Genomic DNA, 27726 nt, shown 5'->3' with positions numbered 1-27726 from the left:
CTATCTTTTGTCTGTAGGTCTGTCTGTGTGTGAGAGGGCGGACGGGGAACATATTTGTGTTGTTATGCAAAACCCTAATTCTCATGACTAGGAGAGTTGTAGACACAAACAGAACAGCAGCCCTGCTTTAGGAAAAACATAACAACGTGAAGGAAGGTGTAAGCAGTGTTCACTTCCCTGAGCTCGAAGCTGAGCTCAAATTCTTTAAAATTGAATAATGACAATTGGAAACAGACTCGCCTACATGCCAGGCCCAGACCTCGGCGCTTGCTCGTGTTCGGTGGACATAAAATATTCAAAAAGACAGCAGTCCTTGACACACCTTGTCTTTGTTCCAACACAGATCTTCTCACACCTTTCTCTCTTCCCTCTCTTTTACCGTCTTTCACACAAGTCCCCATCCGTCCAAAACAGATCGCCTCCACAGACAGCCCTACAGAAGTAAAGCAAATAAACTGTCAAAACATTCTACAGTAAATTCGTTTTGCTGTAAAGTGCCAGTAAACAAAATGTTCATTCCACAGCAGTAGTCGGTAAACAGTGCTCTAGACCTCTTAACATTGGTAACAGAACCAAGTCCTACATTTGCCTTGTAATTTACATCAAATGTGTTATTTTATATATATATATATATCTTATTAGGAAATAATAAGTTGCTTTGGAGTGATCAGACCCAGAAAATAGGAATGTTGAGGTACGTATTTTGGACTAATGGACACAAAGGATCACAGATTTGCAAAAATGTTCTCAATATTCGTAAACTACAGGCGACCCAAAAAATAAATTTCACTAAACTGACGAAAGGGTAGTTAGTCCCCTGCTACTGATCCCCATGGTTCTTTATATACTGAGATATAATCTTGGAATAAAGCAAAAACAATTTAAATTAATATAAAAATTGGCGCTCAGGGTAAAAGTGATGAGGACAGGGAGTGTCGCATCATGAGCGGGGGAAAATGCCAGAAGCTATTTGGTTTTTGCAGTTATAGGAAAACATAAGCTTCACGGTTGTGAGAAACTGGATAATAAAATATAGTATTTTTTAATCATTGAGACCATGTCAAATTCTTTTTCACCATTAGCGCACAAATGTATCAACGTTCGTAACACCTTCAAGTATCCGTAAAGCTAAAACTTTGAAGTCAGCATTACCCACAGTCCTCGCCCCGAGGACATCAGGGTTAGTACGGTAGTTTACCACCAGCAGGAATCTTATTTACATCAACAGATTGTCCAGTAAACATTATCGTTAATGAAACAGTCCAATAAATGTGCATATAATCTCCGAAGTATTGAATACATTCACTTGTTTTATTTTTTTTACCTTTACCTTTGGATGCAATTCTTCTTGTCTAGCTTTTCATACATCTGTCACGAGAAACGGCAAATGTTCGGGTCTTTTCGACTGAGTCCTTGTATGATCAGATATACAAGTGTCTGGAAAGATTTTATCGTCGTCGGGATCTTTCAAAGTGAGTCCGCTTTCGAGAACGATGTCTTGCGAACCTACATCACACTCACTGCGGCCTTGGCCGTCCATGATACTGTCTTCCTTCCCGTCTTCCTTGACCTCCGAGCTTTTTCGTCGGCGGTATCTATTCTTCCCAAACGATCGACAAAGAGAGTCTCGACCAAGTACCCTGAATGTGCGGATGTTGTCCGCAGGATTTTCTTCAGGGTAGGTAGACCGTCCACTCATCTGCCGTCCCCACCCCATGTCTCTAGCCAGATACCTCCACGATTTGGCGACTCGGGTGCAGCGCTCTGAGCCCTCGCCTTGCTTGGCTCCGGAGCAGTCTGCTACTGGAGGACTCCATTGATGAGAACTGTCACTCTCGTGGTCGCTGCTGTCCGACTTGTCGAGAAGCCTTATAGACAAGTCCGGAGAACCCTCGACTGCCTTCATGTGCACGAGCTTACGAAGCGACCTGCGCTTGGCGAAACTCTCGTTGTCGACCTGCGAGGATGCGCATGCGCTTGCCTTTGGAGGCATATCGAGGTCAAGGTTCATTGGCGTTCGTTCTTCAAGCGCATCTTCAGCAGCGTCCTTCTCGCTTGACGACTGCGGCGGAGGCGAGGTCGAACGAGGCAGGGTCAGCGGTTCAGGGTCACTCCCTGACCCTCGCCTCGCGCCATTGGTCAAACTCAGCTCCTCATCTTCGTAGTGGACCGAGTAGACCTTGCTGAACCTCGCCCGCCGCTTCTTATGTCATAAATCCGTGACCAGTAGCGGCTGGGAGGCCGAATCGTGGGCCCGCTTCCGGTCGGGAAAATCCCCTTCCGGCTCGGAGCCCAGGTCCATGTTTTCCAACTCCTCGTCATCATAGGAAATGGAAGTGAGAGTGTGAAATGCCCGGATGGCAACACGGTTGACGGTGTATTCTTTCTCTACTCGTTTGTCGGGCATGCTGTTGAAGAAGTTCTCTAGTGTGACTTCCTCTTCAAGCTCCTTCTTCTCTGTCTTTAGGTAGCGGACGATCATGACCATCACGCCGGTGGAGTAGAAGACCAACACCACTATGATGTACATCACGGCGCCCGGGTCAGTGTCTTCAGCAACCTGAAACAAGTCGGTGAGGATAAAATATTGGTTTCGTTTAACACTTCATCGGACCAGAAAACTGCTTCATTCAAAACTCAGTTCGGATCAGAAATCAGTTTCTCGGCTATCAATCGTGTTCCCCTATATCCCCTGCTCCGCTTTTGTGGCCCTCCATTATCGCCGATTATTCTATATTCAGAACCGAACGACGATAATTGCTAACAGGAAAGTGTCAGCATTAGTTCACGGACTGCTTCAAATACGAATTAGTGCAATTATAATTAACACTATGACTCCGGCGTTGGCTGGTGGCCAGAGATGCAGGTGCAATAATGTCAAGGTGTTTATCGGCATCGTCTTCAGATTTCAAAAAACATTCCCTCCATCCCCAACTCGCCAAGACACTCTCCTGTCGCTGAAGTACAGAAGGAACGAGTGATAAATATGTGCACTCTAGATCTGTATTTGTTTAATTTTTTTTTTCATTTTGGAAAAGTTTCTTATTGGCAACACGCCTTCAGATGTTAGAGACATTTCCTCTCTACAATATGTAATCACGACTGTCGGGCGTCGCTTTGAACAGACGGAGCTGATGATTAATATTACAAACTCTCTTTCTCTCTAGTTTTCTTTTTTTCTCGATCTGTGTGATTTTTATTTATCTTCGTTTTTCTCTTCCTTTCTGCACGAAAGATTCACACTGTACAAGAAGATACTAGTAAGGAATTTTTTTGGTGAATGGAAAGGGACATACATTAATAGGTAACTAACACATAAAATGGTTGCCATCATCATCGTCGTCAGCAGCAGCAGCAGCAGCAGCAGCAGAAGTGGTGAGCAGATCCTGCATGGATCGGTCGGTCTACCCCATCGCCATTCAGGTTTTTTTCTGTTTACTCCGTCGGCGCCCACTTTCCACGGGGCTACTACTTTCATTCGTCCTCTCCCAACTCTAAAAACAACCTGCTTCCAAGCTTGTTATTTTGATTGGCAAGCTAAAAATAACTATGTTAAAAAATATCGCCAACATTTACCTCATGTGCGTTGTTTGCTGATTTAGAGGATCCAGATGATTTGTGGGATTTCTGCTTTCCTCCACTTTTGCTGCTGCTGTTGGGTGGAGCATCCCTGGAGATGAAGGAAGCGTCATCCTTTGTCCCGATCTTCTCCTGTGACCCGAGGTCGTCTCCTCCTGCAGACAGGGCTTCCCTGCCGGACACCAGCTGACCTCCCCTCGCCACACTCGTGGTCAGAGGCACCGTCACCAGCTGACAATTGGCCAGCAGGGTGGTCAGTAGCAACGAGTTCGTGATGGTGGAGTTGACCACTGCCATCATGGGAGTAAGCAATCACTATTCTTTTTCATATGGGTTTCTTTATGTAACTCAAAGACTGGAGTTGTTAAAGTATCAGAAGCTGTCGAGGACTACATTAAAGTCGAGGAACAGTCGCTGTTTACTCCACCATAGTCACACGGCATTAAACGAAGAGGTGCTTTGTACACGGAGGACTGAAGCGAGCAGGACAGTTCGCCCCGCTACTATTTCTCCTTGCACATAATTACACTTTAGTTTCTGTGCATCTGTCATGTGAGATTTTCTGGCATCGGAGAGGTTACCGGCTCTGTGAGGTATCCTCCCACATCCTCTGGCACCGCTGACGTCATCATGTTAATCTCCGCGAACCTCCAGGAATCGACTTCGTCATCTGACTCCACCGTTAGGTTACAAGTGAGGCAGCTAGCACGTGCACATTTTTCTTGCAGTTAGCGTCCATTCCTGTGAGCTAGGTACAAACTTAACGAACTGGAACGCAACAGAGGCCACGCTCCGCGAGCTGCGCATGTGCAGTGACGTAGCGGCACCAGCACTGCAGTGCGCATGTCAAGATGACACGCTTGCTCTACGCGGGAGATGATGCAGTGGCGCCCGTTCACCTTCCTGGAACGACGAAGATGAAGTGCGACCATCCGGCATTCTGGAGGAAAAAAAGAGAGAAAAAAATCATGATCAGTGTCGGTGATTGTGCAAGTGTTGCTATTTCAGGCAGCTGTTACCGAGGAAGCGGTGCATTCTGGTTAGAATTAGAAAGATTGAAAGGACGGTGCAAAATGATAAGTGCAGAACGACTTAGACAATCTATCTTACTCTTATGGGCATAGACGGAATAAACTACCTACCCATCCACCCATGACATCTCATTTACCAAATCGGAGGAGGTACCAACTGTACATATCAACTTACTCTATCTGTATAAAGTTCTGGCTGAGACCAGTTACGGATGACAGCAGAAAAAAACATAAGAATGGTTTCGTAACATTCTACCAAACACTCAAGTGGCAGAATTAAATTACACAGGCTTCCCTCCTCCATGTTTCGCAGGTTGTACAGTTTTGCTGTTGGTGAGTATGGGAAGCCGAGAAAGCTGGCAATACTTCAAAGTTTATTGATGGGTTCAAAGGAAAACTCAGAGAATGTGTTCATCAATTCTTCACTAGCAATCAACAACTTCTTGATATTTGTTCCTGATTTAAAAAAAGATTGTGTCTGCTGTGAACACCTTGTGTCGGCAGGCAAATAGGAGTGATGAAATTGCACATTAAGTTTGTTTTTCCTCTTTTCCCTCTTGTGATTGGCTGATGTCGCAAGCTTCAGTTCCCTCCTGCTTTCTCCTCCCTCCCTCTGTGTGTGCACGTGAGTGTGTGCGTGTGTGTGATTCAGTATGTCTGTGTGCCTGCATGCATGTGCTTAACATGCTTAACTGTCTTTCTCTTCCGGAGACTCAATCTTGATAATGAGCGACTAGCAATAACTTTCATGGCCCCAACTTGTGTCTTTCTTTAACAACACAGTTTATTTACAATATAATGTTTTTTCTTCCTTCCTAATTATTTTAGTTTCTTTACTTCCTCTTCCTTTAGCTACATCTATCAATTAAATTAGTTTTATCTTAGATTAAGCTGAAGACTCAGCCGTAAAAAATTCCCTACAAAATTAATTTCTGTTACTAGCAAAGATGGCATCAAAGTATGGGACAGAAAAACATGCCTGTTATGCCTTTGTTCTTTTATATTTCGCGAGATTTTATTCTTTCTTCGTTCATTTCGGCTTGTTGTTACCTTGTTCCAGCAGCCTTGTAATTAAATGTAACAGAGCCATCCCCTCTTGTGTACCCATTAAGTGTAACGGAACCATCCCCTCCTGTGTAACCCATTATCTAGCTGCAGGAAACAGATAATTTTCCACACGAGTTTCTATCTGGCGCTTTCAGGGGGAAAGTATCCCAAGGTAGAGGACAGGTAATTGCACTGTGAATGTAACGGATCTCCTGGCACGTGCGATGCCTGATCTTGAATTCTGCCAGCTTTTGTCCTCACCATGACAACCTCGCCTGGCGAGTACAACCATCACATAGGTCTTCTCAAAGTAAAAAGACAAAACTACTTTGATTTGAAGAGAAAGAACTTCAAATAAATTTACTGTGTCCTCAACCGATATTAGATTGCTAACACGTGTCTATTAATTTAGAAAAAATGCATTGATAATAAATTATCTTTCGCACACATGTAAGCAAAAAGACATACATAAGAGTGTGGTGTATCTTCGTCACTGATAATCAAGCTATCTTTATCATCTGTTGCTACTTTCTTCGATGACTTTAAAGATGAAAGCTGGAAGATGTCTCTGATAAAATTATCTGGCTGCAACAGAATTTCAACAAATCCCATTTCCTACTTCTTTATGGGAATCGACTGTTCTTCTCGTCCCGCTAAAAAGGACAAAATACTCAGAATGCCATACTTTCGACGACCTGTAATGTTCTTGTCTCAGAGTTTCTGAGACCCAGCAATGCAGTTAAACATTAACAAAGCAATGAACTTAACATTAACAAAATAATGAGCCTAACAATAATAAAACAAGGAGCCTGGCGGGTTTTGCACATATCAATGAATCTCATCTCAATCCCATACAATTTGTCTTTCATTCAGAGCAGTTCGATAATTTCCATGTCCGTGAGCGATGCAGTATCACGTGATTCAATGGACACAATAAATCATTGGCTTTTAATGCAATTGAATGAAAGTGTCCTTTTTCTGAGCAGTACATTTCGAGTGTGCCCCACACAGTAACATATCTCTGGTGTGCTTAAACAGGCGAAAACCTGCTTGGCAGGTGTGTACATTTGAAAACATTTTCTGCCCATGCTTTTGTCCTTTGTCCTTTGTATACACTTCAACACCAAGGCAATTTACAGCGCCATTGTTTACATCTGTATTGTTTGTTGGCTTGTGGCGTCCGTCAGTCCTTTGTGCCGACACCATGCGCTCATTTTTCCACGGTCCAGTGCTGGAAGATACTTGAAGGTAGAAAAACAGATCGATCCCTCTCGTGTGATTGTGTTGGGTGGGCAAAACACGTTTTCCAATTTCGCTTCGAGGGAAGTGAAAACACATGCGCACTAAGCTTCAGGCGCATTCTTCTGGTATGTCCTCGTCTCAGAAACTGGTATTACTGACCTACAAACTATATAGTGCAAACTGAGCTTCTTGTGAAAATTAATTTTTAAAAATTTAATTAGATGTGCATGAAATTGATAAATTTTTGATATAAAAATGTTATAAAAAAGTGAGGAAATTTGTTTCTACGTGTGTGGGGTTTTTTTTGTTTTGTTTTGTTTTGTTTTCGTTTTTTTGTTTTTTGTTTTTTTTTTGATTGGGCTTTTAGAGATAAAAAAAAGAAAGTCTTCATGCAGATGAGCAAGTTCATGGTTAGCAGGACATGCATCTCACAAACAGTCCGGCGCCCTTCACTTGTAATTGAACATAAGTAACCTGCAAAACAAAACTCCGCCATTTCAAAAATTAACAAATACAGCATCGGCAAATCTTCCATTCGTCTTGCCTCGGTAACCACGGGCTTGCCGTTTTCTCTTCGTGAAACTATCAAGATTACAGTAATCACGACAACCAGGCCTGTGTGAAACTGTGACAGCAGGCCTTGTGGTGGACGGCCTCCCAGCACGCAATCAAAGAGAGGATCGAACAATACACCGCACCTGGCTGGTTCATCAACTCCCGATCTATGGCCGAACCTCCTGCCCTCTCTGTTCAGGGTTCACAGAGATCACACAGGTCACAGACCTAGCGAACAAGCACCTCCTTCATTTTACTAATGAACAAAAGTTTTATCTGCATGCAACTTAAGCCTCGTGTTGGGTTGTGTAAGCCAGTGGGTATTGTAGAATATTCTCTTCCAGCAATAACGGCAGAATGGGTCATGCTCTAATTCCTCCTTTATTAAAAATGACCCCTTAATTCAGCAAGGTGCATTTTTTTAATAATGACTAGGTGTAAAAAAGTATTTACCCAAATCTGGGTGAATACTAGGTCAAACTCCCGACCTTTTCTCGATCAGGTTAGGGCTATAGAATGCAGTGAGTGTTCACAATATATTCTGCTCGAGCGTTGGAGCAGTCGATGGGTCACAGTCGAATTTGATCTGCTGGAATGACGCACGGCGCATGCGTACAGGGAGGGCAGGTATACAGGGTGTGATCGGTAGTGTGACCCGCAGATCAATCGGCGCCAAGCTCTGTTCAAACAAAGGTCGTCACGGCTGACTGCCAGACGGCCACGTCTCCAGGAGTATGGAACAATGGCTCGCTCACCCGGCAACTCTTGGAAGCCTGAAGAACATTAAAAAAAAAAAAAAAATACTCGTTGACTCCAGGCGGCGTCCCATCCCTGGAAACACCCTTCTTTTATAAGTCAGGCTTTGTTTCAAATCTTACAGTTGCCCGGATGCACGCAAGCACACTCCTCTTACCCCTTGCCTATCCCTCCCCACCTTCCTGCAGCCTGTAACACCACAAACAGGCGAACGCTTTCACGTTCATTACGAGGGATTAGCCCACTTCAATATCAGATATTACGCAAGGACATTCATTATTCTTTCGTTATACAGAAACTACAAATTTTCAGTCATCAGGATGGTGTATGAATTATTATTTTATAATTTCCCCTTTAGACATAGCGACTGATGTCTGTCATGCATTGCACGTGCAGTTTTGTACAGGTTTATATCACGTGACTGTTCTTATATTTTGATCGTTAAGTGAAACCTGATCGCACGCGGATGACTACACCTTCGGACCGTCGGCGGCCAGCTCCCGGTGATCAATAGACCATTGAGGTTTTCACTGAGTTGTATCCGACCGTGTCAAGTCCGACACGTTCCTGGGATGAAATATTAATGTTGTCTCGGGCCGACATTGAGCCAGCATAACCAAAGTGTAACAACCGGAGCTTTCTCACTCATATTGACTACATATTTCCCTGACCCATTTGTGCAAAACGGATACAGCTGCTTTTGACGGGTGGATGAGTGATGTAATAGAAACAGAACATCGCGTGTTATCGCGGGTACTATATTTCTCCCAATCTCTCTCTCTCACACAGACAATCCTATGCATTATTATAGAGAGACCGACAAACGAAGAAATAAATGCACAATGACAACCACGCATGTATTAGTTATGATTAGTTGATTAGTTATTGTCTACGTAGACAGATAATATGTCAATGATAGGTTTTAAAGTTTTGTGTGTATCTATACATCTATATTGTGCTACGTGCGACCTGAAACACGAGGCTTAAATTCCAGTTTTGCCGCCATTTCCTCGAGTCGTGGAAGCTTGTGCACTTTTGCAAATACACATCGCCATCTACAATCCATCAGGAGCTAAATGTTCAGTGACCTGCCTTCCCAGGGGTCAGTAATCAAATAATCTGTGGTGAGTGTCGTCTGCTCGCGTCTCGCGGGAACTGGACAGACCGTCTGCTCGCAGCTTCATGTTATCAATCAGAAATATTTTCCCTTTCATGTCTCTGAGGTCTTCGTCTGATTCTAGAACCTTCGTGATTCTCCATCAAGAAAAAGCCCCAGTTTTCTAATCTTGTCCCAAGTCTAGAACACTTTACCGTTCTCTATCCGACATTTAGATAGTGCAAATTATTTTTAAAAGTCTTTAACCCTATATTTTCCTATCTTTGGACCTGTCCATACAATGACCACACACACATACACACTTACACTTTCGCCAATTAATGTGTGAGTTTGAATAAATGGTGTATGAGCAGATCCGATGTCAGAGGTATTTAAGTGCAAACTTTTTTTTCATTTCCGTGCATTTTGGTTACTAGGGCGGCTGACTGGATGGACAGGTATGTCTTGAATTTATTTTATTTTTGCAAATGTCAAGAGTTCCTGCACGAAGGGGAAGCATCTCTCTATACATTTATTACTATCATCATCGTCATTTCTTATCTTCTTGCGATGAAAGGAATAGAAAAGGTTGGGTGGATAAAGATGAGACTATCGTTACAAAATATACCAGTTATCTTCTTTGGCCAGAAAATAATAAGACTAAAGTAAAACCCGAATCAAAAGACCTACACCAGCAAAGTCTACAAGAGGACAGGAAGTAGTCTACTTGTACTTCGTAATTTACTGCCAGCAAAACAGTCTTGTGGGCTGCTGCCAGAGAAACTCTTCAAGTCTGCCTCTTGATTATGTATCTCAGTGAAGATAGAACATACAGCAATCTCAGAACCAGACTGGGTTGAGTGTCTTGGATCTTGAAGCCAAGATTCTTTTACTGAGTGCACTACATTTTTTCTCCAGAAAATGATGAAGTGATCGAGGCCATGTGTCCTCTTCAAAGCTCGTGAAGTGCTCTTTAGGCAACATTGTCCTACAAGCACTACATCAAAACTCTCGTTTACGACCTCAGTCCTCATCGTGTTTACGCATTCCCCTTTGGCTAGAAGATATCAGACCTAATGTGTCTTTGAATTCGTCCTCCAAGCTGTCAGAACATTTTCTAGAAAGTCAGATATAATGGACGCTTCGTCATCAAATATTAACCTCACAGACGGCAGACATTCCCCGAAACAAGAGATGCACCCCTTTGTCATCAGCTCCACGTTCGAATCCCACTTTCTCTCACTGTCTATCGATCTCTTTTCTCGGCTCCACCCGTGAAAAGGCACCCGGGAAAAAGTGTGAATAGCGCTACAGTCAGTGGACAGGGACATTAGCTCTGTGAACTTAAACCTGGGACCAGGCAGGCAGACAGCAAACTAAGGTGCACAAAAACCATTACGGATAGAAAGCGAGCTCAGCATGAAAGGAAGGACGTCATCGATCTTGCCAGGATGAAAGGCGGATTCATTCTCTCCAATGCCGTTAGTCCCATTCACTTCCTGTGTCGGCCGCTTGGGATGCGCAGGTTGCCTACGTTACCACGTGGTCATGCTTAGTCTCAGATGAACACAAGAACCGCATTTTATCTTTGAAATAAAAAGCACAGCAGGTTTGAAAACAAGCAAAATACGTAACCTGTCTTACAAAACTTCGACACAGTTCTCTAGTTTCTCGAATCCAAACCCCAGAGGTCATACATTATCTATCAGTGTTTGAAAATGTTGTTCCCTTGGGACGTCAGTTTGACAAGGTCTTACGGATCATCACAAAAAGTCTCGAAAAGAATGATGCATGACCCTTGTTGACCCTTCAGTGGTCTCTGTTTGTTCGCGCGAACACGAATCCTACCTCCAGTTTATATCCTTAACCCTCCATATTCTCAGAACCACATCATACCTACAACCTTTCTAGGCTAGATATTACTTCAAGATCAAAAAGGTTTATTGGGTGGCACGAAATCTGTACCCAGACCAGCAGGTGATGATCAAGATTGGTTTGGGCAAAACAGAGTCCACTGCCTTTCGCAAGCTTGCTCCTCTCATCTGCATTCGAAATCCCCAGCTGGTTTCCTTCACGGCAAACAATTTAATTCCATTTACTTGGCTTCACTGCTTTGAATGTTGCAGGCTTTGAAGCTCTGTAATCTCAGCCGCTCCTGCAATTTAGGTCGAAAGGGAGAGCACCATGAGGAGGTCGTGTCAATAGGGTGCGCAGAGTGCCTGATCACAATACCCCCTCCCTTCACCCTGATACATCTTCACCCTCTCCCAGTGTCCCCCTCCCCATTTTTTTAAAAGCTTTCTTTACTGCTTCGGCTTTTGCAGGTGTGCATTTGTAATTTTGTTCTACTCAGAGTTTTTTTCTAACAAGCATGTAAATGCAAAGCACTGTTTGCGCTCAAAGGATGCCTTTGATGTCGATATACTTCCGTTTTTAAGAACCATTTGCGGACTACAGCTGTCCCTCAGGCAGCTAGACTTCCGGTTCCCAGCATCCCGTGTGGCCCACAACTTCTTGCCACTCTGCAGACTACTCGGGTGACTTCCGGGGTTGGTTTCATATCCACAGATATAAATACGAGATAGAAAAATATACACACGAAGTGTCGCAGGGAAGCATAAAAATGACAGATATTGCAGCGGAAGGTGAGTTTAAGGAAGAGCATGGACCTGGCAGTAAATGCCACACCATTGCAGAGCTCACGAACTAAAAGACTCCAGATGGTAGTAGCACATGTATCAGTGACTTCAAAACTTGAGTGCAGAGAAGCAGGTTGTCAAGTCCAGCTGCTTTCACAACGATGAGTGGCATATCAGTTGCATCAACAGTTGAGTAATTTTGTTGAGTAATTGCAGAAAAAGATAGTTAAATCCATGCTGCTAGAAGAAAAGGCAAAATTGCGGCAAGATGGCGCAGGTGGCAGTAGATGTCTCAAGTCAACGAAGCAGTCCGTAGAAATATGGCACAAGGCAATAAGGAACAATTCAGAAGACAGCAAGCAGAGTAGTAAAGACGAAATAAAAAGTAGAAGTAGGAGAGAAGTAGCCCTCCAGGCAATGTGACATCGCTTGTGTAAAACGCGAGGTCCTCAAAATGAGTCTTAAGCCGCATGCCTCGAGTGGCAAGTCGACTATTCCAAACACATCGGAGTAAACTTAAGACTCATTTTCAGGACTTCACATGAAAGCAACCCCAGGTCTACACCAACTTCGCCTGTTTCATTTTTTTGTGTTTCGCGAAAGTGCTAACGAGGTTCCTTCGTTTCGTCCATCTATAATAGAGGCCTTCGTGACACCGAAAATGCAGTAGATGTTTCACTGTCATTTTAGATGGCGGAATTTCTGTGAGTGCGAGCCCTCAGCAAAGGGTAACCATGACAGGCAGCTGACACAGTAGTTAAAGCCAACATAATATAATAAGCAGGGCAGGAGCATCAGCGCCATGTGTGATCAGATTGTCGGAGTTATCAGGTGCAGGTCGTGTGGTCAACAAGAGTTTGTCTCTTCTTCTTCGCTACGAACAGCCTTCAGTCGAGTACAGTAGGGGCGTGGCAGAACAAGATTTAGTGTCGCCCAAGCTTGAAGAATGGTGACACCTTCGCCGAACGCAGTGAATAAGAAATCGTGTGTAAGAGCTGCCAGTCTGGCAGTGTAAGTACTCACTATTTACAATCACTAGTTGCCCTATTTAAAGCGATCAGTCGGCGTCTGCAAAGTGGGATACACTCACGGGTGTGAATAGTTTTTAACCCCGCCACTCCAAAGTGCAGCCCTGCTTGAGCGCTACAATGCCTCTGTTGATCTATCTATTTACCTATCTATCTATTCATCCGTCCATCTATCTATTAATCTATTTCTCAAGTTCGTTTTCGTCAGTTTCGTCTAGAAGGTGCTGGACATTTCCTTTCAACCCGAATTACATTAATTTCGTCATTACGTCTTTTGCAGAAACCATAAAGCTTCCAAACGAATCTCGCCTGCTTCCTCTCTATACCACCTGTCGTTCCAACTGCCCTCGTGTAGTTCTGACATAAGTGTGATTGTTCTAATCTAGACAACTCTCCCCCCCCCCCAAACCTTTAATGATTTGAGATCTTTGTTGTTGCTTCTATCACAAGTTTGGGTGAAAACACTATAAGTTGCAAGTTCAAAAAGATATCACTCAATTGTGACCAACGCAGTTGTGACATGACCAGGACACAGAGACATGACACAGCTATGACTGACACAACTCTGAGTTGGCCACAGTTGGAGCTCTGACACGACTTTCATCAGCACAGTTCTAGAAAGGGCTTCGGCATAGTTCCCAAGTTATAATAATTGGTGTCCACATAGATGTTGTTTTACCCCTAAAGCCAACGTTAAAATAAAGGTGATAAAGATGCTCAAGGGTTTCATAAAATGAAGCAGGGTGAAGACATTTTTCATTGAGTTCCCCATTTTTTTTCTAAGGAAGCGACTCACTCTTGCTTCATGACTACTTCTCCAGAGGAAAGTAAGGTCCAGTTAAATCTATAGACGGCTATATAATTATTATTAACATTATATTGGCAAATAGCTATGGCTCTTCCACATTGTGGAAAGAAGAATCTCATCTGTGACCAAAGTTGGCATCTACAACCAACATGACAATAGAGGCACCAGTTATGAGGATATATCAACCGCTGTGGCCAACATAGTGAAAACCCTTTTTACAAGTCAGTTCTTTGTTATTCAGAGTAGAAATCCATCAAAATATGCATCTGTGTAGGTAAAATGAAAAAATATACATAGAATGATTTGAATTTTAAGTTTTCTTCTGCCTTAAAAGGACACAAGCAATCTGTTCCTTTGATTAAATCATAAAAAGATAGAGTTTCATTAAATTTCGAATTTACAGCCACAAATTTTTGTCACACGTGTTGTGTCAGACTGAAACTTCTTGCGTCTTAATCGATTAAAAACTTATTCTCAGAACTCCTGCAAGCTTTGCCAGACAAAATCCATGAAACGTGCCAGAATGTAACTTTATTAGGAGAGATTTGCAAAGCTTCTCTGTAATTCAAGTTGTGAATATAACCTTCCATGACAACAGGCCAGACGAGAGAGAACGTCGATCCTCTGACACGATCATTCAAGATTTTGAAAACGCAAGCTACAGTTGATGTGGAGACCGTTATCAAGATGTCCACAAACGACTGAAGCTGACCTTAATCTCTCTCCCTCTCTCCCTCTCTCCCTCTCACACACACTGTCTTCGAAAACCAAGCTTATAACACTGTCTTTATCGCAAGAACTCATCAAAGGAAGACACATCAAAGAAGCCGACTTACCGCTCAAACTCAAAGAGCCAGATTGGTGTCTTGACCTTATTACATGAACTTTGATAACCTAGCCAAGATTGCAAGGGGGGAAAAAAATTGTTGATTTTATCGCACTCACCGCCAAACTCTTCGTTCCTCAAGTCGACTCCCAGCGTCCAGTACATCCAAAGTTTTCTTCGCCAATGACCGCACCACACACCAGCCTCATCCCGCTCAGACCTTGCGACGGCTGTCACCCGTGTGACCCCCTCGGCTCTCCTCCCTTGTCCCCCTTCGCTCCCCTCCCCTCACCTCCACCAGCAGTAGTGACGACGACGGCCGGCCTGTCGTTTGTCAAACGTAAAGCGCAAACTCTCGCTCGCAGGCTCTTCGATCGCAATGGCATTGGGTCCGACCCCCTGCTGAGGCTGTGTGGTCCTTATTGCTGTCAGCTGCAGGCTCTGGCTTGCAGGACAAACTCAATAACATCAGGCTGAGGGTCAGAGACACGGAGCACAGCAGTATGAAACGATGGAAATGGGAGAAACACCGTCCAGATCCGGAAAGAAAGAAAATGATAAATGAAAATGAGCTACACTGTAAATGAAAGCAGGAATCGAAGAGCAATAGAATTTCGCAACGCTGAAGAAATGGCCGAGGGAGCTTGTAATCTTCTGGCAGAAATAAAAACTGTAACGACAATCAATGTTTTAAAGTATATTCCAGAAAGGAATGTGGCATTGTCTAATGCCATAAATACTCCTAATGAGCTCACGCAGGAGAACTTGATCTCGTTTGCGACATCAAAGCAAAAGAAAACCAGTTTTTTTAACCCACAAAGGGATTGTGAGACACCTGTGCTACTTGCTGCCAATGGTCTATGAATACTGTTATTCAACTTAGACCGTTTCCTGGGTAATCTTTTAATTAAAATGTACAAAGCATGACTACTAGCACCTGGATGCTAAATCCTATTTTCCCAGACCAGTTATTTGCACGAACATGAGGTATTCGACGGGTCAACCAAAGAGTTTTTTTAGATGTTCATTTTGCAGTTGTCTCTCTGTTGATATTTTGCCGTTCTTTATATTAAGTATATGGTACGAGAGGGATATATGTTCACTTTGCGTATGTATGATGAAATATATGCAAATATTTTACATACATAATATATTTTATATGTATATTATGTGTGTGTATATGTCATGAGTTAAGAGGTCGAAATGTAGCCTCATTCTGATAAATCCACGCAGACATAAAATTTCGCTATATGAATTAATGGGTATTGCTAACTATTAGCTTACAATTAACAGTCTCTGTCCTTCGCACAAGCAAGTACTCCTCCCTCACCTCCACCACCACAAAAAAAGGATAAATTGCCAGACAAACTTTTCTAAGAAAATGTCGTATTCGTAGCAGGAAAATAAAATAAATAAAATCAGACTGCTTCCATTACTGTCTAACAGGTCTGGTACGCCGCCATCAAACGTCTTTCCTACGTCATTTCAAAACTAAAGATGATCATCACTAAAATGACGCAACATAAATGACGCAACATAAATGACGCACTCATGTAAACATAATCTATAATCCTTAAAAATACTCCTCGCACAACTGTATACAGCTGTCTGTAGAAAAATATATACAGATTTATCTAACACTATATATATATATACACGCGATCGTGGGATAGTAGAAGGCGTGGAGAGAGAGAGAGAGAAAGAGAAAACGAAGAAATCAAGTTTTTGAAGAGAAAAATTAAGAGCATCCCATGAACCAACACGCAGAGATTCCAGATTCCTTCTAATTTTTTTCAGAAATTGAAAGTATGAAGAAAGTTCATCTGCTGACAGAAAAGCTAGGAATCAATATCATTGAGTTTGTTGTCGCTGTGTTCCTCCTGTGTGTGACCTTCTGTGTGTGACCTGTGACGTGCAGTGACGTGTTTAAGGGCGATCGATTCCTGCCTCCTTCACACAAGAGCAGTCTCCCAGAAAAGTAGAGTAAAAAAATCTCAACAATTCAAAAAATAATTTTGTAAAATCTTCCCGCGTTACCGTAAAGTGGAGTCCGTACAAAACTCAACAAGTCGAATGCTGGGGATGTCCTTTTTAAACAAAAATATAATGAATATGTAGAGGCAAGTGCCTCGCGAACAAGAAAGGACGCGACTACTTCTTCGCGGGAAAGATTTACTGATGTTAACCGTGTAGCCGTGTGTGTCACCTGCCATGATGATGAAACAAAGTTTGAGGCACAAGCAGAATCGATGATTCAATATTTGATGTCTGAATGCTTTTCTCTTCCCGACTGCAGTTTGTGCGCACATAGTATACTATATATATATATGGCATGGTATACATTACTATATAAACACATATATTTATTTATCTTTTATGTTTATTTATATATAGATAGAATATTATTAAGTTTACTTATAAAAAAAGAGAATAGCCAATATTTCCCCCCTCTCACTCACACACACACGCGCGCGCGCGCAAAAACAAAGTGAAGGGGGGGAGAAAGCTCGCATGTCCAGTGAGTTAATTAATGAACGAGTTGATTGCTTGGAATCCATTACTCTAATAACTGTGGCACTGAGCACTACATAGCCTCTCCACATATTCCACTTGCGCCTGCAACTGCGTGCATGCAAACAAACAAAGAGCCGCCTATTCATATTGAATGAGTCCACAATCGTTGAATACAGCATTTCCAGTGATGAGGACGAGAGCAGGTCATTAATCGTGGACAGACCTTTGCAAACAGTGAGAGACAGAAGATGTAACACGGCAAGTTTTAATTTCCGCAACTTATCACGAACCATAACAATGGCGTCGGCCATTTTTTTCGATACAGAGCCGGGGGATGTCCATGTCTCTTTTTTTCTAATTGTTCCACTCAGCCAGCTATGAAAGTCTGCTGTTGTTCTTCTTTTTGTTGTGCTCTTTCCAGGTCCTGTCGATATTTTGTTTTATTTCTGTTGTAAGTAAAAGTATGTAAAGCAATGATTACCATTATTGTGAGTAGACGACCTTTCATCTAACACGGGAAGACACTCAGGCAAGCTACAGAGCTCTTTGCTTTAGTGGGCGTCGTCTCTAGGAGGTCTCCGTTTGGATGTTTTGTTGGTTTGTTTGTTTGTTTGATTTTGGCTATTCTATTTCTTCAAACACGCTTTTCATCTGTGGTTGGGGTATTTTTCAAGAGCCACTTCGTCGAATTTTTTTTCGGCGAGGGTAAGTGAGCCATGAGGAAGCAGACTAAGAACGACAAATCTCGCCAACGCCTCCTCAGCAGCACTGGAAGATTTTAGAAAAGGTCAAAGCAATGACCTTTCCCTGAAGGCACCGCAAAATTATCTCCACCCTTGCAGAGGCTCTTGAGCTTTACTTTCTTTTTTATTTGGTTATAATCAAAGGGCGGTATTTTTGCCTGACAGATCAAAAGTGTTCAAGACGCGGGCGTCGATGTCTGTTTTGAGTTGAGCGTGTTTGTGTCGCAAATAAGATGGAAAACAGGAAGGAGACAATAGTACCGGTCATTGTCAACATCAAAGGACATTCCTACGCTTCATTTTCTGCACCAGAACCGCACAAAAGTTGGTGGGTGGAAGGCGAGTTAAGAATGTTACAGAATTGTCTAAAGTCAGGATAACCCTGACCACTGCTAAAGTTTTCTCTGTTTCTGTTCTGGCTGTTCTGGTTTATATACTCCAATACTACTTCCTGGTACAGAAAGCTAACGAATCCAATGGAAAGTACGAAAGAGAAAGTACATCTAAATGGACGTGGTGTGTAAAATGTGTGAATAAGTGTGTGTGTGTCCGCGCGCGCATTTGTCCTTAAAATGTCGTTACATCCATTGACCTTTTCCAAACACAAAATTGCTTCAAACTATTTCGGAAACGGTCTAGTGACTTCATTTTTCTTCTCTCATTCTGTGAGAAGGTACACGGAAGCGCGGGTAGAGCTGTTCCATGTCCACTGGCCACCCGCATTGATTTGTCACGGAAAGCAAGATTGATCCTCCCACGTGACCTTTCCCCGCGCCCCCTGTCTTGTGCCCATCACGACTGCCCACGTGTTGCTGAAAATGTGTTTTGCAACTCAAGGAGCAGTCAGCATGATAGGTGCGTATTCACAAAGAAGCAGCAACAATACTTGATTGGGTTTAACCGTCTCAAGATGTTTACTTTGAATGTCAAAGTTCACAAATGTTGTGCAACTTTGTTCTGTGTGTGTGTGTGTGTGTTAACCCTTTCAAAGAACAATACATGTGTTATTTTAACTGTGAGGGAGCTACTTCCGGTGTCATTTGTCAATGCTGTTAATACGTATTCCAGTTCTGGTTTTTACAGCCCACCCGTAAGAACTAATAGATCGGGTACCAGCGTGCAAGCGCCCACACACTCTTTCTCACTCAGTTGCACACACACACACAGGTGCATGAACATATATTCACACAAACACCGTCACTACTACACCACCACTATCACCACCACCACCTTTTTACACAGTCAAGCGGCCGGCTGCCACCCGAGTAAGATCAATGTTTTCAGTCTGTCTCCCGTCTTCCTGCGCTGATACATCAATATTATTGCTGTGTGTATTCACAGTGTCTCCATCCCAGCAACCTCTACAGACATTAGGGAATAATGTCTTCACTGTCGTACATCCGGATCTTCAAGGAATTAGCAGCTTTGTGTCAAACCTGGCTTGTGGAAATCAATGTGGCAAAACAAAAGAACACATCAGAGAACTAAGACTTTAGTGTGTTGGCAGGGTGGTGATCATTCATAATTTGTATTATTGATGCTAATCTCGTTCACTGTTCACTCTAAGATTTCTAAGAGAAGGAAGAAGAAAAGTTCCGTCTCACAAATTCTCCATCAGTTCTCAATCCCAGCATTCCACCCTAGCAGCCTTTAAATCCACATCTACATAAGGCACACGTTGTTGCCAGTCATCATGGCATCTCGGGGTATTTACCCAACACCCGCTGTTTCAAGGCAGCACGAAACCTACCTACCCATTGATATTCTACCCCGAGCCATTCACTTATCGTCGCTACTTTCGGCTTGTCATCGTCATCTTCCACCATGTGCTGACGTCATCATACCATTGTCCTCGTGTCGCAGTTTGCAGCTGTTGGAAGGTTTAGTTCAACCCACAACAATAGCTCTCACCCTAACCTTTGACCTTTCCTATGACGGTAGAGCATTTAGAAAAAAACAATCGTTCAACAAAGGAAACCTCGCAACATTTGATGACTCATTTGAATTTTATATCCGAAAATAACAATGACGTATGTAACTGATCTTGATGCTCGCACGTTTTTGCTACTGGTTCTACATTAACGCTTAAATTTTCTGTCGATCTAGTGCGAAAATCCAGAAAATTCACACTGGTTGGATTAACAATTCTCGAGTTTCCATTCGTGAAAGCTCAATGAGCAGCAACTTAATTTTTCGTGGGGGGTAGGGTGTCGCTTAGGAAGGAGGAGTTGGCAGGAGCAGAGCTTTTTAAAATTTTTACAATGTGGATTGGAGATAACTCATGACCGAAAAAACAAAAGAAATAAAAAGACTAGCCGTGCTGCTATGTCCTTCGCGGTTTGGTTTTTACCTGCGATTTTTTCTCCCCATTTGTCGAGAAATGGTGTTGAGACGATTGCAAATGAAGCTGTAATCAGGAAAGAAAAATCGCCTGATTAGAGAAGTCAGAAACATGCTGTTCGCAAGAGGATGGGAGGAGGTTCCTCCCCCTTTTTTCAGCTGGTAATTACACTTGAGCAAAGTTCAAAGAAACGCGTCAGAATACAAGCAGCACCTGCCCTGGTAACAAGCTAGCTAAAAACAACCTCGCTTTCGCAACGGATCACTGCTGACGTAATTGAGCATCACTCATTGTTGACCACGTGCTCTTTTTTATGACCTGTAACCCTCTGTCTTTTTTCCCCGGGGAAAGAAGTGTAGCCACATGCCTACCCTTATTACAGGACTGTATTTGTCTAACAAGAACTCTTCGTGGCTGTTTGGTGGTTCAATTGTCGTTGACTCTCCCAAAAGCTGGAGAAACAAATCCAGTTTCAATTTACAGAATTAAGCGTATACACACAAATAAAACTACTTAGAAATTTAAAGCTTAAAAGAAAAAAGGTCTGTAACATCGTTAATGCATTTGTCTAGCATCTCCTTTTTTTCTGGTAATACTGTTATTTGCGTTACACTTCCTAATACCAGGGTTCTCGGTTGCTTTGTTTTGTGATGATTTTTGATGGTTTGTAGGGGCTGTTTTCACAAAAATTTCATACATTCAGCTTTTTTCTCGCTAGTATAGAGTTGAGCTAGGGTTCATTTATAGAAGGTATATAAATGTAGGATGTGTAGGATTCTCTCTAAAGCTCGGTCCACTGTGTGGACATTGGGATGGAGGTGATGAAGACCAACCTCATGTCGATGGGGATGGAACAGAATTATCAACTTGTCGGTCGATGGTATTTCAGCTCTCATCACCTAATTTTTTTATTACTACGTGACTTAGCAGAAGAAATTGTGCTAATCACTTAGTGTCACACGGGAGTGGATCTGTTTTGCATATAAATATTTCAAACAGAATAAGATGATACGGTGGTCTTCCCAATTACATGTCTCACAGCCATAGTTGGAATACAATGTCACGTGAGAAGTGACGGGATTTGCATTCAAAATCACTTTCAGTTGCAAACATGGAACACATCAGTATTTAGCAAGAACCACGTGAGAAGCTGAGTGTCACGAGTATAAATCTGCCAACTGTCACAAGAGATAGTTATTTCACGTTTTCGTTGAATTGTGGAAATCGTTCTGCATGCTGATGAGCCAAAAGGCGTACATAATCCTTTTAGTGATGAATACAAAAAAATGGAGTGAATAATTTTTCGATTTTGTGTGTGTCATACAGGGGAGAGAATAAACACTTTTTCTCTCTATCAGTGTGAATATCTTGATAAGACCCTTCTTAACCAGACAGAGTGCCAAAGCATCGAATCTACGAAGTACCCTAAACTCTCATTGTATTAGCAGATTCAAATATGTTGCATTTTGTTCGTTATCTTCTCTCTCCCCTAATCGTACCTCCCTCATTCCTCCTTTTTTTCATCTTTTCTTTTACTCTATCTCTCTCGCGCTCTCTCTTTGTCTTTCTCTCCGCCCTCTTTGTACTCATTCCCTTTATTCATCGTCTCACAAAAATCAGAATCACTGAATCAGACTGATACATTAATTTCTACATGTTATTTCCGCAGGCTAGATCGGTTGAAGAATGAATGAATAACACTCGCCAAGATAATGGATAATAGATATATTTGTTTTTCCTACATGCTGCTGCGTGATTGTTATAGACACTGCATCTTCCTTGTCATTAAGGCGGTCGTCGTTAAATGACAGAGCAGTATCATGGAGTGCAATTTATTTTCTATGGATTATGGTCTTACTTTCACGAATCAAAGAATGATTGTTTCTTCAAACTTTAAAATAGTGAAGTGAGAGGTTGAACATAAACTTTTTTAAATGAATCATCGTTGTATATTGTCGATAGGTTCTGCGTTTTCCTGTGAGAGTTTATATTTGGAATCGATCACGTGGTGGGGAATGAGCGTTGTGCGTAAGCACGAGCGAGTGACGCAGAGGGAGAAACGTGCTGGTGGAAAAAGAGAAGGAAAAGCAAGAAGGAAAGAGTTTTTTTGTCCATCTCTGAAGTTCAGCTGGAGCAGATTATTTTTCATTCTTGCAGCGGCTTGGGGATTGTCCTGGGGCGTGTAATTCAGCACTCTACATTTCTCGCAGACACGAATTTAAATGAAAGTCTGATTAGATTTTGTCTAACGGACTCTATACTTGAAGAAGTTGTTACACAGGCGGACGCTTATAGAGAATGAATTATTCATTTCTGTTTTACATGTATACAGTATACTATCCGCAAATGTAAGAATAAGTATTTATGCGCACGTGCGCACACATACATACAAATCGTACGCACGCATCCACAGAGAGAGAGAGAAAGAAAGGGAAGTTGGTTCCAAAAATAACACATACCTACTGGCGCTATATGGAAGACTAAGATGCAGACACTGGCGATGAAGCTTTCCTTCCACTATACTAACCGGGGGGTTGGGGTGGATAAATTAGTGTTTTACGCTTACCCAGCAACTAAGGATGTATCACGGCAAGGCAGCCAGGCCTGTAAACAATGAAAAAACAGCGTGCCCGAGGTGAGATCCGAACCCGGGACAGCCAATCCTCACTGTATTGGTGACAGGCGCTAACCATCGAAAGTTTGTCTAAAGGAAGTTGTATCGCGTGAGTTACCACCTACTTACCCCCTCCTCCTATTCTACTTTTCCTTCCTCTCCTCCTCCACTACTCATTTCAAGACACTACTCCCCTGACCCAATCTTTTTAAAAGAAACTTCAAATACATCGACTAATTTGTTTTCTTAATCAACGCTCTGCACGGGACAAGAGGCGTGGCACGAACGGGTTAACAAATGTCATCAAGTAAACTAGTTCTTTATTTGTTCTGTTCAGGTTGCCACAAAAGCAAGTCCCGGTCTACACTGAAGCGGCTGCCGCCATGAAGTCCGTGTGAGGCCACGAGTCCATTCCTTGTGTTGCGCCACGTTTAATCGGAGCAAATCACGAAGGTTCGGCCATTGATCGAAGGGTTTCTGTGTGAACAAAGGGCACACAACGTCTTTTTTCAATTCTGAGCAAAGGGCACTAAGCTGTAGAGGCTTCGGATGAGTATTTTTGAATGCAGGTCTTACGAAAACACGAGAACCGTAGTTCTGATGGCATGAAGACTGAAGTCAGCAAAGTTGGTTCTCGTTCGTTTGTGTGTTCGTGTTTGGAGATAAACACTTCATTTTAAACCCCAGAACTTTGGTCTAGTGCTTTCTTAGTCTGAGATTTTTATTTAGTCTTGTTCCTACTTATAATTTACTATAAATGTCAGAAGTTGGGGATGTTCTACGAACACAATCGCGCATGGAAGAGACCGACCCTTAAACTAGCCATTGAGTTCTGAGTCCTTTTACTACAGGATTTATACATTAAACTAAATTTAATACAATCTTTAATGATCGCGAAAATGAATCGGTTTTGCTTAGGATAGAAATATTTGACGCGAACTCGTTTCAAACTGTCACCTATGCAGCAATCAACTCTGGAAAAAAGGAAGAAAGAAAGAAAACAGACAGACAGAAATTACTTCTTTGTGACAAGCACTATCTTTTATTAACTCTCGCTGATTCCCCATGTCTCTGTATCTGTCAATGTGTCTTTTTCGCTCGCTCTCTGTAAAATTGAAGAATCCGCGGTTTACCAACAGAACTTCATCCGGAGACTCGGCTAAAGCCTCCAGACAATAGACCTGTCACTAAGAGGTGACTCCCAAAGGACAATGTCTAATCTTCACACCCGAAAAGTAGGTGGCAGAGGTGACAGGGATGTAGGCGGCTGTCATCACTGGGAGCCTGGATTCATCTCCTGTCGTACCTTCATAAATCATTGATGTCAAGAGACCGAGGTTTGTGCGGGGACGACGACCGCTCTCTTCCTGACCTAAAAATATTTTCGAATTAAACGAGTATGAAAAGAACCTTCGACCAGGTGTCGCTGTGTCTCCTCAAGCAAGGCAACAAGCAGGCACTGAAAGTGTTTTGAGAACGTTTAAGGCGCAGACTGCCGTCCCTGAAGACACGTCCTCCCAGGCAAGCCGGCCAGCATCCGAGAATCGATAGCGACGATGATGCACGGGACCTAAGGACGCGATTTGTCGTGAAACATTTGGGTTGCCAGGCTCGGCTTATCCGCATCCTGCCCTGGCGAGTGATACGGAGCAGAATCGGTGTACAGAAGAACTACTCTGCTTCTACAAGTTTCAACCTCACAAGTGTATGTATGTGTGTTCGCGCGCGTGCTCTCTCTTTCCTCTCATGGTCCGTGCCATTGACTGATTGTCATCCTTGCAGCAAGAAATACTTTCGTGAAGAGTGAAAACAAGAAATCATAAAACGGAGTGACACAACAGAATGAAGGATATTCTACACAGCAGACTGAATGACACTCTACTCTACACAACAGAGTTGAAGCTAGAGAGGCATGATGGGGGATGGAGAAATCGAGGATTTCCGCTGAATGCCCAGAATGAATTTCTTGAGCCTGCGTGCATGCCAGAGACAAGGTTTCTCTGTCTCGCCACCACCCATCCTTATTTCCTGCTCTAAAAATCCCCTTCTCCTCCTCTCGATGGTTTTTTTTTTCCTTTTTTTTTCTGCCTCCATCTTTTGTCATTCAGTGGTCTTTTTCTTCGATACACTTTACCGTACATTGGGATAAGCCACATACTGGTGACCAGTTTCGTTGAGAAAGATTTTCTGTCTGAAAAATGTACAACTGCGATAGCTCAGAGTAAAGTGTGTCTTGTGTTCTTTTATTCATGTAAAAATGATCTTGAATTTGTAATGCACCTCAAGAGTATCTTACACAAGACATCTGGCACTCACAAGGCACATTAAAAACATATTGAACTCGCAATGTACTCTAAGTATCTTATTCACATAAAAGTATATTGAACGTGTCCTACATGTAAGATGTGCACGTGAGCTGTATGTATTTGCACTTCTTTGAACACAAACGCGGATTGCAACACTTCCAGTGTGAACCACATCGCTTCCATATTGGAATTTTGAAAATGTCCTGTTGTGTCTGCAACACCTGGCCCTGATTAGAAGCATCTTTTTACTCATATCTTTTAGAATGTCTTCCTTTAGTACAAGCAAAGGGGATAGCTAGATACGTTTTATGTATATTTCGAGGTATATTGTGTACTATGGGTAGATAGATGGCAGGAGAAGACACCTGGGGGAGTTTGTTTCGCTCCTCTTTTAAAAGCGTACAATCTTGATTTTTTTTTTTTTTTGGTTCCCTTTACTCCTAATTGGTAAGTGGAGAGGGGATAGTGTAACAAAATTAACGGTCTCGCGTTTCCCTGAGGTCTCATTTGGAAGGTTTTGTACGGTGGAATCCGAGTCTTCACTGTCAGGTCCGTCCCTGCCGCTTCTGCATCTCCTTCGTTCTCTTCCAACACTCTCGGAAGCGTCCTTACATTCGGATCCTTACATTCTGCTGGGTTCTCCCTTCTCGAGATGAGTGAACTGTCCACAACTCAAGCGTGTTTAGACAAGGCGCTATCTTTGTATCTGAGACATGGTTCACAACCCGTCACACAAGCGTTAACAAGTAATTCATTATCGATATTTTTTAACCTCGCTGTTGCAATCTGGTTCGATAGAGGTCTGCTTAGCCGATCTTTGCGTGGAGTGTTTAAAAGTGCCATGAAGTGTGGAGGGGAAAAAATAACCGAGTTCAACACGGTAGCCATTAGAATACTATTATATACATACGAGCTCATGATTCAGCAAGAGAAAAAATGGGGAGAGTAAAATGTAAACTTCACATGGTTGAGGACACAATACAAAACAAGGATTGGAGATAAAAGTAGTTCTTACCTCCCAACCTCTGTGTATGAGGGTCCCTCCCTGTTTGCGCACGACACTGTATGTCCTCCACACGTGAGCTGCCGCAACTGAGAACACAGTAGGGGGCATCCGTTGGTGGGTGTGCGCGCCGACGGACGTCAGTTGAGGCGGAGGTAACGTCGAATGCTACATGGCGTGCGGCAAGAGCGGATAATGCAGTGCTCTCCTGCTGGAACGTCAGGCTTGCAGTGCTAAGGTTAAGTTATCGCTCTTGGCTCCGTCGCGGATTTCCCGTTAGGAGTTCTCCGCGCTTTCCACAAAATGAGAAAATAAGTGGCCGGCTTCAAGCAGAATACCGTTGTCCTGAAAAAAAAGTGAGGCAGTTTGCAGAGCGCTTTATGTGATGGCAACCATGGGGATGAGCTTGACTGTATATAAAAACTGTAGTGGTTCCCCCTCGTTATAGTCTCTCTCTCTAAAAAAAATGTTTTTGTTTTTTTCTCCCCAGGAAGACAATGTGATATAATCAGCCATAAACTGATGCTTATGAATTTCCGTGGATCATCAATCATCATTTGACGCTCATATCTACAGTTCGTTGTCATCTACTGAACATCGCCTGGCTTCTTAGGTTCCCCGTTACTTTGCACTTATTCCTCCTTCACTTTCAGAGTGCTCGTCACTCACTGAGGCTTTAGGTCCCCTTAAAAACACGTGAAAACAATGAACCCGTAAAAACAAATATACCGTGAAGTAAAAGATTCAGGAGTAAGATAAAAACCTGCAATATCGAGTAATAAAACTCTTTTGTTTCATGAACATAAGTGTGCCATTCTGAGTCCTGCTCCACAAACTATATGTTCATTTATGCTTCCAGGGACCTCCGTGCTCTTCTCTTCATTGTGGTCTACCACAAAATGTATTCAAAACAGCCTACAACGCAGTGTCCAAACTGACCTTTCACCTCCTCGTCTGGACTGCGAAATCTCGAACATTTACTTTTGACTTATGTTGTTGTCTCTGTCTCTGTTTGTCTGCTTATATGTTTTGGCCTATGTATACCTTCTGAGTTTATTTTTCTGTTGTTTTTTTCTCTTTTAGTGCTTGCACAATATATTATGCCTACTTTAAAGTGGGAAATTGCACTATCAAATTATTATTATTATCATTTGTACTTTTAAAAAGCTCATAATTTCTTTAACCACTGAGGAAATGTTTTCTTCAACTAAAAATGATGAACTGGACTGTGAAGACTTAATTCACTCTTTATCTAAGACAAGAAGGTTGTGACAAAACAGAATTTTGCAATTTGTGTTTTTTCATTTTTAACACATGTGAAGGTGATCCAGCGAAGCAAATAAAAAGTTTATCGTGCATAAACATGGCACAAAATATCAAAAGACGATTTAACGATAAGTTTTGCACCACATATCATAAACATGAATGATTATCGAACAATCCAATAGGCTCATCATGTTGTTTTGGACCACAAAGCTCACGGCCATGTTACAGTCATCGACAGGCTGGCTCCCAGGCAATCAATGAAACAAACAGGCAGTCGACACCTCCTCTGATGGTCAACAATGACTCAGACAGCGGTCTGAAGACTGTCTTTC

General features: G+C 42.6%; 1 protein-coding gene across 2 annotated transcripts; it reads right to left on the bottom strand.

Moving 5' to 3' along the window:
- Positions 1-1314: 1314 nt before the first annotated feature.
- On the bottom strand, positions 1315-26584 carry LOC112574350. 2 transcript variants are annotated; one of them, XM_025255367.1, is made up of 3 exons: positions 26141-26584; positions 3577-4519; positions 1315-2560 (listed from the first exon to the last, which is right to left on the bottom strand). In XM_025255367.1, exons 2-3 carry the CDS (start codon positions 3877-3879, stop codon positions 2210-2212), a joined length of 654 nt encoding a protein of 217 aa, XP_025111152.1. In that variant the 5' UTR covers positions 3880-4519; positions 26141-26584; the 3' UTR covers positions 1315-2209. The 2 variants fall into 2 exon arrangements, with proteins under 2 accessions (XP_025111152.1, XP_025111151.1); XM_025255366.1 differs by lacking the exon at positions 26141-26584 and adding an exon at positions 14727-15060.
- Positions 26585-27726: the final 1142 nt, after the last annotated feature.

This window comes from Pomacea canaliculata, linkage group LG10, assembly GCF_003073045.1.
Source record: "Pomacea canaliculata isolate SZHN2017 linkage group LG10, ASM307304v1, whole genome shotgun sequence".
Taxonomy (NCBI): domain Eukaryota; kingdom Metazoa; phylum Mollusca; class Gastropoda; order Architaenioglossa; family Ampullariidae; genus Pomacea; species Pomacea canaliculata.
Note: the sequence above shows the minus strand (reverse complement) of the source record. Positions and strands in the feature narration are given on the sequence as shown.

Bases quoted from the DNA above. Each gene is read 5' to 3' on its own strand.
- LOC112574350 (XM_025255367.1), bottom strand. From the start codon at position 3,879: ATGATGGCAGTGGTCAACTCCACCATCACGAACTCGTTGCTACTGACC. The intron at 2,561-3,576 runs GTAAATGTTGGC...GACTTGTTTCAG, and splicing joins CAGCAAACAACGCACATGAG to GTTGCTGAAGACACTGACCC.